This window comes from Lampetra fluviatilis, chromosome 73, assembly GCF_964198595.1.
Source record: "Lampetra fluviatilis chromosome 73, kcLamFluv1.1, whole genome shotgun sequence".
NCBI classification, from domain to species: domain Eukaryota; kingdom Metazoa; phylum Chordata; class Hyperoartia; order Petromyzontiformes; family Petromyzontidae; genus Lampetra; species Lampetra fluviatilis.
The window spans coordinates 3,144,085-3,158,862 of NC_136347.1; the positions used below are offsets into that span (position 1 = coordinate 3,144,085).

Sequence of the window (14,778 nt, forward strand, 5' to 3'; positions counted from 1 at the left end):
CGCTCCCTCACCATTCACTCGCTCCCTCACCATTCACTCGCTCCCTCACCATTCACTCGCTCACTCACCATTCACTCGCTTGCTCACTCGCTCGCTCGCTCGCTCGCTCCCTCACCATTCACTCGCTCACTCACCATTCACTCGCTTGCTCACTCGCTCGCTCGCTCGCTCGCTCCCTCACCATTCACTCGCTTGCTCACTCGCTCGCTCCCTCACCATTCACTCGCTCCCTCACCATTCACTCGCTCCCTCACCATTCACTCGCTCACTCACCATTCACTCGCTCGCTCACTCGCTCGCTCCCTCACCATTCACTCGCTCACTCGCTCACTCACTTGCCATTCACTCGCTCCCTCACCATTTACTCGCTCGCTCACCATTCACTCGCTCGCTCACCATTCACTCGCTCACTCACCATTCACTCGCTCCCTCACCATTCACTCGCTCCCTCACCATTCACTCGCTCGCTCACCATTCACTCGCTCGCTCACCATTCACTCGCTCACTCGCTCACTCACTTGCCATTCACTCGCTCCCTCACCATTCACTCGCTCGCTCACCATTCACTCGCTCCCTCACCATTCACTCGCTCGCTCACCATTCACTCGCTCGCTCACCATTCACTCGCTCCCTCACCATTCACTCGCTCCCTCACCATTCACTCGCTCCCTCACCATTCACTCGCTCGCTCACCATTCACTCGCTCGCTCACCATTCACTCGCTCCCTCACCATTCACTCGCTCGCTCACCATTCACTCGCTCCCTCACCATTCACTCGCTCCCTCACCATTCACTCGCTCGCTCACCATTCACTCGCTCGCTCACCATTCACTCGCTCACTCACCATTCACTCGCTCCCTCACCATTCACTCGCTCACTCGCTCACTCACTTGCCATTCACTCGCTCGCTCACCATTCACTCGCTCGCTCACCATTCACTCGCTCCCTCACCATTCACTCACTCGCTCACCATTCACTCGCTCGCTCACCATTCACTCGCTCCCTCACCATTCACTCGCTCCCTCACCATTCACTCGCTCCCTCACCATTCACTCGCTCGCTCACCATTCACTCGCTCCCTCACCATTCACTCGCTCGCTCACCATTCACTCGCTCCCTCACCATTCACTCGCTCGCTCACCATTCACTCGCTCCCTCACCATTCACTCGCTCGCTCACCATTCACTCGCTCGCTCACCATTCACTCGCTCACTCACCATTCACTCGCTCCCTCACCATTCACTCGCTCACTCGCTCACTCACTTGCCATTCACTCGCTCCCTCACCATTCACTCGCTCGCTCACCATTCACTCGCTCACTCACCATTCACTCGCTCGCTCACTCGCTCGCTCCCTCACTATTCACTCGCTCACTCGCTTGCTCACTTGCCATTCACTCGCTCCCTCACCATTCACTCGCTCACTCACCATTCACTCACTCACTCATTCACCATTCGCTCGCTCGCTCCCTCACCATTCATTCGCTCCCTCACCATTCACTCGCTCACTCACCATTCACTCGCTCACTCACCATTCACTCGCTCACTCACCATTCACTCGCTCACTCACCATTCACTCGCTCCCTCACCATTCACTCGCTCACTCACCATTCACTCGCTCACTCACCATTCACTCGCTCACTCACCATTCACTCGCTCCCTCACCATTCACTCGCTCACTCACCATTCACTCGCTCCCTCACCATTCACTCGCTCCCTCACCATTCACTCGCTCGCTCACCATTCACTCGCTCGCTCACCATTCACTCGCTCACTCGCTCACTCACTTGCCATTCACTCGCTCCCTCACCATTCACTCGCTCGCTCACCATTCACTCGCTCCCTCACCATTCACTCGCTCGCTCACCATTCACTCGCTCGCTCACCATTCACTCGCTCCCTCACCATTCACTCGCTCCCTCACCATTCACTCGCTCCCTCACCATTCACTCGCTCGCTCACCATTCACTCGCTCGCTCACCATTCACTCGCTCCCTCACCATTCACTCGCTCGCTCACCATTCACTCGCTCCCTCACCATTCACTCGCTCCCTCACCATTCACTCGCTCGCTCACCATTCACTCGCTCGCTCACCATTCACTCGCTCACTCACCATTCACTCGCTCCCTCACCATTCACTCGCTCACTCGCTCACTCACTTGCCATTCACTCGCTCGCTCACCATTCACTCGCTCGCTCACCATTCACTCGCTCCCTCACCATTCACTCGCTCGCTCACCATTCACTCGCTCGCTCACCATTCACTCGCTCCCTCACCATTCACTCGCTCCCTCACCATTCACTCGCTCCCTCACCATTCACTCGCTCGCTCACCATTCACTCGCTCCCTCACCATTCACTCGCTCGCTCACCATTCACTCGCTCCCTCACCATTCACTCGCTCGCTCACCATTCACTCGCTCCCTCACCATTCACTCGCTCGCTCACCATTCACTCGCTCGCTCACCATTCACTCGCTCACTCACCATTCACTCGCTCCCTCACCATTCACTCGCTCACTCGCTCACTCACTTGCCATTCACTCGCTCCCTCACCATTCACTCGCTCGCTCACCATTCACTCGCTCACTCACCATTCACTCGCTCGCTCACTCGCTCGCTCCCTCACTATTCACTCGCTCACTCGCTTGCTCACTTGCCATTCACTCGCTCCCTCACCATTCACTCGCTCACTCACCATTCACTCACTCACTCATTCACCATTCGCTCGCTCGCTCCCTCACCATTCACTCGCTCCCTCACCATTCACTCGCTCACTCACCATTCACTCGCTCACTCACCATTCACTCGCTCACTCACCATTCACTCGCTCACTCACCATTCACTCGCTCCCTCACCATTCACTCGCTCACTCACCATTCACTCGCTCACTCACCATTCACTCGCTCACTCACCATTCACTCGCTCGCTCACGATTCACTCAATCGCTCACCATTCGCTCACTCACTATTCACTCACTCGCTCACCATTCATTCACTCGCTCACAATTCACTCATTCACTCGCTCACAATTCACTCATTCGCTCGCTCACCGTGCATTCACTCACTCGCTCACCATTCGCTGGCTGGCTCACCATTCGCTCGCACGCTCGCTCGCCATACATGCACGCGCACACACGTACGCGTGTATACGTACATGTGTATGTGTGTGTATATGTACAGGTGTGTGGGTGCGTAGGTCATGTATGTGTGTATACATGTGTGTGCGTGTGTGTGGTGTGTCTGGGCAAAGTCCCATCGGTGAGCTCCTCCGGCAGGCAAGGCTGCGTTGGCTGGGTCATGTAGCCCGCATGCCCAGCCACCGCATGCCTAGACAGCTTCTGTTTGACCGCATAGAGGGGGCTAAACGGGCGCGGCACGGGCTGGAGAAGAGATGGAGTGATGTGGTGAGTGGGTGAGTGCGTGGGTGAGTGGTTGAATGAATGAGTGGGTGAGTGAGCAGGTGGGTGGGTGAGTGAGTGGGTGGGTGGGTGAGTGAGTGGGTGGGTGGGTGAGTGAGTGGGTGGGTGAGTGGGTGAGTGTGTGAGTGACACGGGCTAGAGAAGTGATAGAGTGATGTGGTACAGGAGGATGTGGAGCTGAGTGGACTTGCCGATGACTGGTACCAGCGGTGTCAAGATCGGCCTCAGTGGAGGAGGCTCGTGAAGGACGCTACTGGGCAGTTGGAGGCAGTCGCCCTCCAACAACAACGGAGGGCGGAGGAGCGACGCTCACAACAACGAGCGGAGCGCCGGGTGGCTAAAGCACAGCAAGTTGGCACAGTAGGGGGCACAGGTGGTGCATCAGCCAGTCATCTAGGTCATCTCGGTCAGTCGACCCGTGGCACCTGCTGGGTCTGCCCCGTGACCTTCTGCCAGCGGGCGTTCGACACTTCACGTGGTAGCCTCAAGGTGCACTTGGCCTGGCACAAGCGTCGTGGTGACGTCACCGCCACTTAGTGGCGAATGGCGGTTGTTGTTGTTGTGTGTGTCTCTGTGTGTGCGCGTGTGTGTGTGTGTGTACACGTGTGTGTGTGTGTACACGTGTGTGTATGTGTATATACGTGTGTGTGCGCACGTGTGTGTGCGTGTGCGTAGGTGGTGTACGTGTGCGTGTGTACGTAGGTGTGTGTACACGTGTGTGTGTGTGTATACGTGTGTGTGTACACGTGTGTGTGTGTGTGTGTACACGTGTGTGTGTACACGTGTGTGTGTGTGTGTACGCGTGTGTGTGTGCGTGTGTGTGTAGGTGGTGTACGTGTGTACGTGTGTGTGTGTGTATACGCGTGTGTGTGTGCGTGTGTGTGTAGGTGGTGTACGTGTGTACGTGTGTGTGTGTGTATACGCGTGTGTGTGTGCGTGTGTGTGTAGGTGGTGTACGTGTGTACGTGTGTATGTGTGCGTGTGCGTGCGTGTGTAGGTGGTGTACGTGACGGCCACGTTCCCGTACGCGGTGCTGCTGATCCTGCTGGTGCGCGGGGCGACGCTGGAAGGCTCCTTGCAGGGAGTGGCCTTCTACCTGACGCCTCAGTGGGAGCGACTCGCCCAGCCACAGGTGAGTCGCAGAGAGCGAGAGAGGAGAGGGTGAGCGAGAGAGAGTGAGCGAGAGAGTGAGCGAGCGAGAGAGTGAGAGAGAATGAGAGAGTGAGCGAGAGAGCGAGAGAGTGAGAGGGTGAGAGAGCGAGAGAGTGAGCGAGTGAGCGAGAGAGTGAGCGAGAGAGAGGGTGAGCGAGAGAGAGGGTGAGAGGGTGAGAGAGCGAGAGAGAAAGTGAGCGAGCGAGCGAGAGAGTGAGCGAGCGAGAGAGTGAGCGAGAGAGAGGGTGAGAGGGTGAGAGAGCGAGAGAGTGAGCGAGAGAGAGAGTGAGCGAGAGAGAGAGTGAGCGAGAGAGAGAGTGAGCGAGAGAGTGAGCGAGCGAGCGAGCGAGAGAGTGTGCGAGAGAGTGAGCGAGAGAGTGAGCTACAGAGTGAGTGAGGGAGTGGCCTTCTACCTGACGCCTCAGTGGGAGCGACTCGCCCAGCCACAGGTGAGTCGCAGAGAGCGAGAGAGGAGAGGGTGAGCGAGAGAGTGAGTGAGTGAGCGAGCGAGAGAGTGAGTGAGTGAGTGAGCGAGAGAGAGAGTGAGTGAGCGAGCGAGAGAGTGAGCGAGCGAGAGAGTGAGCGAGAGAGTGAGCGAGCGAGAGAGTGAGCGAGAGAGTGAGCGAGCGAGCGAGAGAGAGAGTGAGCGAGCGAGAGAGTGAGCGAGCGAGAGAGAGAGTGAGAGAGTGAGTGAGTGAGTGAGCGAGAGAGTGAGTGAGTGAGCGAGAGAGTGAGTGAGTGAGTGAGTGAGCGAGAGAGTGAGTGAGTGAGCGAGAGAGTGAGTGAGTGAGTGAGTGAGCGAGAGAGTGAGTGAGTGAGTGAGCAAGAGAGTGAGCGAGAGAGTGAGTGAGGGAGTGGCCTTCTACCTGATGCCCCAGTGGGGGCGGCTCGCCCAGACACAGGTGCTAGAGGCTACACGGGGGACCTTTGTCTGTGTCTACCTTCTTAGGCGCTGCTGCTATTCGCTACTAACAGCACTTGCCCCTACAGCCTGCTAGAGGCTACACGGGGGACCTTTGTCTGTGTCTACCTTCTTAGGCGCTGCTGCTACTCGCTACTAACAGCACTTGCCCCTACAGCCTATTGAAGGCTACACGGGGGGGGGACCTTTGTCTGTGTCTACTTTCATAGCTTCTGCACTTGCCCCTACTTTCTGTTGAAGGCTACACGGGCGGGGGGGACCTTTGTCTGTGTCTACTTTCATAGCTTCTGCACTTGCCCCTACTTTCTGTTGAAGGCTACACGGGGGGGGGGACCTTTGTCTGTGTCTACCTTCATAGCATCTGCACTTGCCCCTACAGTCTGTTGAAGGCTACACGGGGGGGGGACCTTTGTCTGTGTCTACCTTCATAGCATCTGCACTTGCCCCTACAGTCTGTTGAAGGCTACACGGGGGGGGGACCTTTGTCTGTGTCTACTTTCATAGCTTCTGCACTTGCCCCTACTTTCTGTTGAAGGCTACACGGGGGGGGGGACCTTTGTCTGTGTCTACCTTCATAGCATCTGCACTTGCCCCTACAGTCTGTTGAAGGCTACACGGGGGGGGGGACCTTTGTCTTTGTGTGCGCGAAGGTTTGGAACGACGCAGCGACGCAGATCTTCTACTCGCTGGGGGTCGGATTCGGAGGACTGCTCACCCTGGCCTCCTACAGTGAGCACAACAACAACGTGATCAGGTGAGGTGGTGGTGAGGGTGGTGGTGAGGGTGGTGGGTGGTGGTGAGGGTGGTGGTGAGGGTGGTGGTGAGGGTGGTGGTGAGGGTGGTGGTGAGGTGGTGGTGAGGGTGGTGGTGAGGGTGTTGGTGAGGGTGAGGGTGGTGGTGAGGGTGGTGGTGAGGGTGGTGGTGAGGGTGGTGGTGAGGGTGGTGGTGAGGGTGGTGGTGAGGGTGGTGGTGGTGGTGGTGGGGATGGGGAGGGAGGTGGTGAGGGTGGTGGTGGTGAGGGTGGTGGTGAGGGTGGTGGTGGTGGTGAGGGTGGTGGTGAGGGTGGTGGGTGGTGGTGAGGGTGGTGGTGAGGGTGGTGGTGAGGTGGTGGTGGTGAGGTGGTGGTGGTGGGGAGGGTGGTGGTGGTGTGTGAGGGTGGTGGTGGGGGTGGTGGTGGGGGTGGTGGTGAGGGTGGTGGTGAGGGTGGTGAGGGTGAGGGTGGTGGTGAGGGTGGTGGTGGTGGGTGAGGGTGGTGGTGATGGTGGTGAAGGTGGTGGTGGTGGGTGAGGGTGGTGGTGGGTTAGGGTGGTGGTGATGGTGGTGAAGGTGGTGGTGAGGGTGGTGGAGGTGGGGAGGGTGGTGGTGAGGGTGGTGGGTGAGGGTGGTGGTGGTGGTGGTGGTGAGGGTGGTGGTGAGGGTGGTGGTGAGGGCAGAGGTGTGGACTCGAGTCATGTGACTTGGACTCGAGTCAGACTCGAGTCATGAATTTGATGACTTGCGACTCGACTTGGACTTGCATAACAATGACTTTGTCCCACCTCTGGGTGAGGGTGGTGGTGAGGGTGGTGGGTGAGGGTGAGGGTGGTGGTGGTGGTGAGGGTGGTGGTGAGGGTGAGGGTGGTGGTGAAGGTGGTGGGTGAGGGTGGTGGTGAAGGTGGTGGGTGAGGGTGGTGGTGAGGGTGGTGGTGAGGGTGGTGGTGAGGGTGGTGAGGGTGGTGATGGTGGTGATGGTGAGGGTGGTGGTGAGGGTGGTGGTGGTGAGGGTGGTGGTGGTGAGGGTGGTGGTGGTGAGGGTGGTGGTGAGGGTGGTGGTGGTGGGGAGGGTGGTGGTGAGGGTGGTGGTGGTGGGGAGGGTGGTGGTGAGGGTGGTGGGTGAGGGTGGTGGTGGTGGTGGTGGTGAGGGTGGTGGTGAGGGTGGGGGGTGGTGGTGAGGGTGGTGGTGAGGGTGGTGGAGAGGGTGGTGGTGGTGGTGAGGGTGGTGGTGAGGGTGGTGGTGAGGGTGGTGGTGAGGGTGGTGGTGAGGGTGGTGGTGGGTGAGGGTGGTGGTGAGGGTGGTGGGTGGTGGGTGAGGGTGGTGGTGGTGGTGAGGGTGGTGGTGAGGGTGGTGGTGGTGGTGGTGGTGGTGGTGGTGGTGGGTGAGGGTGGTGGGTGAGGGTGGTGGTGAGGATGGTGGTGGTGGGTGGTGGGTGAGGGTGGTGGTGGTGGTGAGGGTGGTGGTGAGGGTGGTGGTGGTGGGTGGTGGGTGAGGGTGGTGGGTGAGGGTGGTGGTGAGGGTGGTGGTGAGGGTGGTGGTGGTGAGGGTGGTGGTGAGGGTGGTGGTGGTGGTGAGGGTGGTGGTGAGGGTGGTGGTGGTGAGGGTGGTGGTGAGGGTGGTGGGTGGTGGTGAGGGTGGTGGTGAGTGTGTCCGGCAAAACAACCCCCTACCTCGCTATGAGACCTCCTTTGCCAGTGGCAAAATATAGTATTAGTTGTTTTACCCTTTCAACTGGTACAAAACTGACACCTTTATACAAGGCATCATGTTTGCAATAACCACAACACAAGCAGTCAAAATCCAAACAAAAAGAAACAACTCTGATAATGATATGCACTGTCCTTGAAGTTGATTGGTCCACACCCGAGACAGCTTTTCTTAGAGCCTAGTCTCACATGGTGTTGGACCAGAAGACGCCAAGAGGCGCACAACTCAAAAACAGCGCACTATCAGAGTATTGAGAGCTCAGGGTAAACTTTTGCCCTATGAGACCTTTACCAGTGGCAAAATATAGTGATAGGTTTTTACCCTTTCAACTGTTTTTGAGTTGTGCGCCTTTTGGCGTCATCTGGTCCAACACCAATGGAGACTAGGCTCTAAGAAAAGCTGTCTCGGGTGTGGACCAATCAACTTCAAGGACAGTGCATATCATTATCATCATCAGAGTTGTTTCTTTTTGTTTGCATTTTGACTGCTTGTGTTATTGCAAACATGATCCCTTGTATAAAGGTGTCAGTTGTGTACCAGTTGAAAGGGTAAAAAACCTATTACTAACCTGTGGTGGTCATTGCCGTGGGGGGAGGGCCAATTCCGATTGGCCATATCCTCCTCGTGGCTTTTGTAGCCAACACAGCGGCCAAATGGGGGCTCTGGACGGGTGCGAGGGGCTGGTAACCCCTCCACCTTCAATTGATTACCGCTAAACCACCAATTAAATTTTTTATCAAGCTTGTGTTGGAGGCCCCGGAGAGGCAGGCGTCTATGACGTCTCCTGGCCAAACCCCATTTGGCGGAGCCAGGAAACTGAATCTTCACCCTCGAGGCTGCTCCAGAAACAACAAAAGCCACTTCGTGAGGCCACGTGGAATGTTCGAACGCTCACTGCGGAAGAGAGGCTGCCACTTCTCTGTCGGGAGCTGGACCGGTACCGCCTGGATCTCTGCGGTATTCAGGAGGTCCGGTGGACCGGCTCTGGCTCCTGCCACCATGAGGGGTGGACAGTCCTCTACTCGGAGCAGGAGACTGCCAAACAACAGGGAGTGGCTCTTCTTCTGAACAAAATAATGAAGGGGGCGTGGGAGCGTGGCGGTGAGGTGTGGGAAGCTGTAAGCCCCAGGCTACTTTGGGCTCGCCTTCCCATCAACCAGAGGCGAGGAGTGGTGGTCGTGGTTACTTATGCCCCCACCGAAGACGAACATCCGTGGAGGGATGCAGGCAAGGCCGATGAGTCAGATGCCTTCTATGACCTCCTGTCACAGATGCTGGCTAAAGTGGACCCTCAGGATAGAGTCATCATGTTGAGTGACTTCAATGCCCGAGTTGGTCATGATGCTGGCACCTGGTCTGGAGTGATTGGAAGGCATGGGCCAGATCAGCTCAATAACAACGGTAGGAGGCTGCTAGATTTTTGTGCAGCCCATGGGCTTGTAAGTACCAACACGCTGTTCCGGCATCGGCGCATCCACACAACATCATGGATGCATGCCGGGTCCAAGCAAGAACATCTGCTGGACTACGTAGTGACGGACCAGCGGATGCGAGCCCATGTCCTTGACACCAGGACCTACCGTGGAGCTGATCTGCCCACTAACCATCGACTAGTCATCTGTAAGATGCGCCTGCCATTATTCCACTCCGGTGGTGGGTGTACACCCAGGACCCCATTCCAACCAAAAGTGGCCTGGTCTAAGTTAGCTGATGAAAGTGTGTGTGTGCGTGTGTGACTGCCTGTGCGTGTGTGCGTGTGTGACTGCCTGTGTGTGACTGCCTGTGTGCGTGTGTGTGTGCCAGGGACACGCTGATCGTGGCGCTGGGTAACTGCGTGTGTGTGTGTGTGTATACCTGTGTGTGTGTGACTGCCTGTGTGTGTGTGTGTGACTGCCTGTGCGTGTGTGTGTGTGTGACTGCCTGTGTGTGTGTGTGTGCCAGGGACACGCTGATCGTGGCGCTGGGTAACTGCGTGTGTGTGTGTGACTGCCTGTGCGTGTGTGTGACTGCCTGTGCGTGTGTGTGTGTGACTGCCTGTGCGTGTGTGTGTGTGTGCCAGGGACACGCTGATCGTGGCGCTGGGTAACTGCGTGTGTGTGTGTGTGTACCTGTGTGTGTGTGACTGCCTGTGCGTGTGTGTGTGTGACTGCCTGTGCGTGTGTGTGTGTGCCAGGGACACGCTGATCGTGGCGCTGGGTAACTGCGTGTGTGTGTGTGTATACCTGTGTGTGTGTGTGACTGCCTGTGTGTGTGTGTGTGACTGCCTGTGCGTGTGTGTGTGTGTGCCAGGGACACGCTGATCGTGGCGCTGGGTAACTGCGCCACCAGCCTCCTGGCCGGCTTCGCCATCTTCTCCGTGCTGGGACACATGGCACAGCGCAAGGGAGTCAGCGTCGGGGACGTGGCAGACTCAGGTGAGGGTGGTGGTGAGGGTGGTGGTGGTGGTGGTGGTGAAGGTGGGGAGGGTGGTGGTGGTGAGGGTGGTGGTGGGGGTGGTAGTGGTGGTGGTGGTGAGGGTGAGGGGGCTGAGGGTGGTGGTGGGGGTGGTGGTGAGGGTGGTGGTGAGGGTGGTGGGGGTGGGGGTGGTGAGGGTGGTGGTGAGGGTGGTGGTCAAGGTGGTGGTGAGGGTGGTGGGGATAGTGATGGTGTTGTGTGTGTCTAGATCATGGTGTGTGTGTGTCTGTGTGTGTGTCTGTGTGTCTGTGTGTCTGTGTGTGTGTGTGTCTGTGTGTGTGTGTGTCTGAGTGTGTGTGTGTGTCTGTGTGTGTGTGTGTGTCTGTGTGTGTCTGTGTGTGTGTGTGTCACTGTGTCTGTGTGTGTGTGTGTGTCTGTGTGTGTGTGTTAACTCCATCAAAAAAGTAACCTGCAGCGCCACACCTATTACCATCATTAGAGGAAAAAACGGTGATCCAATCTCCGACCCCCAGGAACAGGTTTGCAGATTTGCTGAGCATTTCTGTGAGGTCCTGGGGGAGGGAAAATCTCTCAGCCAGGAAAACATCATGGCACAAAGTGGGGATAACCCTGCTGAGGCTGCGGTGCCTCAAATATTGGAAGAGGTCACCCCCTGTGAGTGGCTGGCTGAGGTACCGGCTGTTGAGGAAGTACTGAGGGCGATCCGGAGTCTGAGACCAGGGAAGGCACCGGGCAGAGATGATCTCCCAGGCGAAATGCTGAGGGAGGGTGGCGTTTGTGCACAGACTGCCCTATATGACATCATAACAACAGTCTGGACCACTGGACGGGTTCCGCAGGACTGGAAGGATGCCCTGGTGGTCCCCCTCTTTAAGAAGGGGGACCGCACAGACTGTAACAACTACAGGGGCATCTCACTCCTCAGTGTGCCGGGTAAGGTCCTGGCAAGGATTATTCAACATCGCCTTGCTAGGCATGCTGAGGAGAGGCTTGCGGAGCCCCAATGTGGTTTCAGGAAAGGGCGGTCCTGCACAGATGCCATATTTTCTGTCCGTCTGCTACAGCAGAGGTGTAGGGAATTCCAAAAAGACCTACATCTCTGCTTTATTGACCTGGTCAAGGCCTATGATACCATCAGTAGGACTGGGCTCTGGGTTGTTCTTCGTGCTTTCGGAGTCCCTGACCCTCTGCTCACGATCATTAAGGACCTTCATGATGGTGAGCGGGCCCGGGTAAAACTACGTGGCCGGGAGTCGGAGCCTTTCCCTGTACACCTTGGGGTGCGACAGGGATGTCCTCTGGCTCCCACATTATTTAACATCTATTTCGACTGCGTAGTTCGTGAAGCCTTCAATAGCTGTACCGGGGGAATTACCATTTGGTACAGATATAATGGGAGGCTGATCGACGCCCGGGTGCGATCAAGGGATGGCTCCCTATTGGTCAACCACGTTATGTATGCCGATGATTTGGTAATAGCTGCTCATTCAGAAGAGGAGTTGGAGACGCTGCTGCTGAGGCTGGAGTGTGCCACTAAGAGGTGGGGCCTTACCATCAGCCCCACCAAAACTAAGCACCTGCCTGGGTATTTTGTACCATCGGGCACTCCGCCCCCACAACTCCCAATCGGTGATGGGGCAGTTGTGGAGAGAGTAGAGAGTTTCCCATACCTGGGCAGTGTGCTCATGACCAGCTCCAGTTTATCAGCAGAGGTCTCACTCCGAATCAGTCGAGCGGCAATATCTTTTCATCGGTTGCGTAACGCTGTGTGGAAGCTACCTGGTCTGTCGCTCCGCACGAAGCTTCAGGTCTTCTCGGCCACGGTCATTCCCTCCCTTCTCTACGCTTGCGAAACGTGGACCCCCCTAGTGGAGCATCTTCGCCGGTTGGAAACATTTAGGCTGGCCTGCCTACGATCCATCCTGGGTTTGACCAGGCTGGATTGTGTGAGGAGCTCACAAGTCCTTGAAAGATCTGGGCAAAGTCCCATCAGTGAGCTCCTCCGGCAGGCAAGGCTGCGTTGGCTGGGTCATGTAGCCCGCATGCCCAGCCACCGCATGCCTAAACAGCTTTTGTTCGGCCGGATCGAGGGGGCTAAACGGGCGCGGCACGGGCTAGAGAAGAGATGGAGTGATGTGGTACAGGAGGACGTGGAGCTGAGTGGACTTGCCGATGACTGGTACCAGCGGTGTCAAGATCGGCCTCAGTGGAGGAGGCTCGTGAAGGACGCTACTGGGCAGTTGGAGGCAGTCGCCCTCCAACAACAACGGAGGGCGGAGGAGCGACGCTCACAACAACGAGCGGAGCGCCGGGTGGCTAAAGCACAGCAAGTTGGCACAGTAGGGGGCACAGGTGGTGCATCAGCCAGTCATCTCGGTCATCTCGGTCAGTCGACCCGTGGCACCTGGGTCTGCCCCGTGACCTCCTGCCAGCGGGCGTTCGACACTTCACGTGGCCTCAAGGTGCACATGGCCTGGCACAAGCGTCGTGGTGACGTCACCGCCACTTAGTGGCGAATGGCGGTTGTTGTTGTTGTTGTGTGTGTGTGTGTCACTGTGTCTGTGTGTGTGTGTCTGTGTGTGTGTGTGTGTGTCACTGTGTGTGTGTGTGTGTGTCTGTGTGTGTGTGTCTGTGTGTGTGTGTGAAGGCCCAGGCTTGGCCTTCGTGGTGTACCCAGAGGCCCTGGCCCTCCTGCCCTTCTCCTCCGTCTGGTCCATCCTCTTCTTCCTCATGCTGCTCGCACTCGGCGTCGACAGCTTGGTACACCAGCAGCATCATCAGCAGCATCATCATCATCAACATCACCATCATCACCATCACTACGACCATGACCACTATACTGTTCCTGATGATGTTGATGTTGTTGATGTTGGTGATGTTGTTGATGTTGATGATGTTGTTGATGTTGATGTAGTTTGGGATGGTGGAAGCGATCACGGCCACGGCTCTGGATCTGGTTCCGTGGCTTCGGCCTTGGAAGAGGAAGGCTGCTTTCCTCGCCGCCACGTGCGGAGTGTTCTACCTGATGGGCCTTCTCCTCGTGACTCAGGCACGCTCACCACTCGCTCACCACTCACTCACTCACTCACCACTCGCTCAGCACGTGTGGAGTGTTCTACCTGATGGGCCTTCTCCTCGTGACTCAGGCACGCTCACCACTCGCTCACCACTCACTCACTCACTCACCACTCGCTCACCACTCACTCACTCACCACTCGCTCACCACTCACACTCACCACTCACTCACTCGCTCGCCACTCGCTCACCACTCACACTCGCTCATCACTCGCTCGCTCACTCGCTCGCTCGCTCACCACTCACACTCATCACTCACTCAGCACGTGTGGAGTGTTCTACCTGATGGGCCTTCTCCTCGTGACTCAGGCACGCTCACCACTCGCTCACCACTCACACTCACCACTCACTCAGCACGTGTGGAGTGTTCTACCTGATGGGCCTTCTCCTAGTGACTCAGGCACGCTCACCACTCGCTCACCACTCACACTCACCACTCACTCACTCGCTCGCCACTCGCTCACCACTCACACTCGCTCATCACTCGCTCGCTCACTCGCTCGCTCGCTCGCTCACCACTCACACTCATCACTCACTCAGCACGTGTGGAGTGTTCTACCTGATGGGCCTTCTCCTAGTGACTCAGGCACGCTCACCACTCGCTCACCACTCACACTCACCACTCACTCACTCGCTCGCCACTCGCTCACCACTCACACTCGCTCATCACTCGCTCGCTCACTCGCTCGCTCGCTCGCTCACCACTCACACTCATCACTCACTCAGCACGTGTGGAGTGTTCTACCTGATGGGCCTTCTCCTCGTCACTCGGGCTCGCTCACCACTCGCTCGCTCACCACTCGCTCACCACTCGCTCACCACTCACTCACTCACCACTCACTCACTCATTCACCACTCACCCACTCACTCACTCACCCACTCACTCACTCACCCACTCACTCACTCACCCACTCACTCATACACTCACTCACCACTCACTCACTCACCACTCACCACTCACTCACCACTCACTCCACCTCTATCTGCTAAAGAGCTTCACGGCTCATCGGATTTCTTCTCAATCCGAGAATCAAAATTACCATTTTGTCTCTCTCCCCGTGACCCCCCCCTTCCCCCCCGTGACCCCCCCGTGACCCCCCCGTGACCCCCAGGGCGGCGTGCTGTGGTTCACGTTGCTGGACTCGTACTCTCCCCCCCGTGACCCCCCCGTGACCCCCGTGACCCCCCCCCCCCGTGACCCCCCGTGACCCCCCCGTGACCCCAGGGCGGCGTGCTGTGGTTCACGTTACTCGACTCGTACTGCGCCAGCTTCGGCCTCCTCGTCGTGGCGCTCTGCACCGTCACGGGGGTCAGCGGCCTCTACGGTGGGGG

At 57.5% G+C, this 14,778-nt stretch overlaps 1 protein-coding gene across 1 annotated transcript in view; it reads left to right on the top strand.

The window, feature by feature from the left end:
* The window catches only part of LOC144953276 (sodium-dependent proline transporter-like), a 41,146-nt gene that overhangs the window by 22,832 nt on the left and 3,536 nt on the right, over positions 1–14,778 (top strand). Inside the window, exons 6-11 of the mRNA XM_078883846.1 lie at positions 4,419–4,553; positions 6,146–6,249; positions 10,246–10,370; positions 13,019–13,131; positions 13,286–13,420; positions 14,672–14,771. Coding sequence (XP_078739972.1) covers positions 4,419–4,553; positions 6,146–6,249; positions 10,246–10,370; positions 13,019–13,131; positions 13,286–13,420; positions 14,672–14,771 — 712 coding nt within the window. The remainder of the gene's footprint in view (positions 1–4,418; positions 4,554–6,145; positions 6,250–10,245; positions 10,371–13,018; positions 13,132–13,285; positions 13,421–14,671; positions 14,772–14,778) is intronic.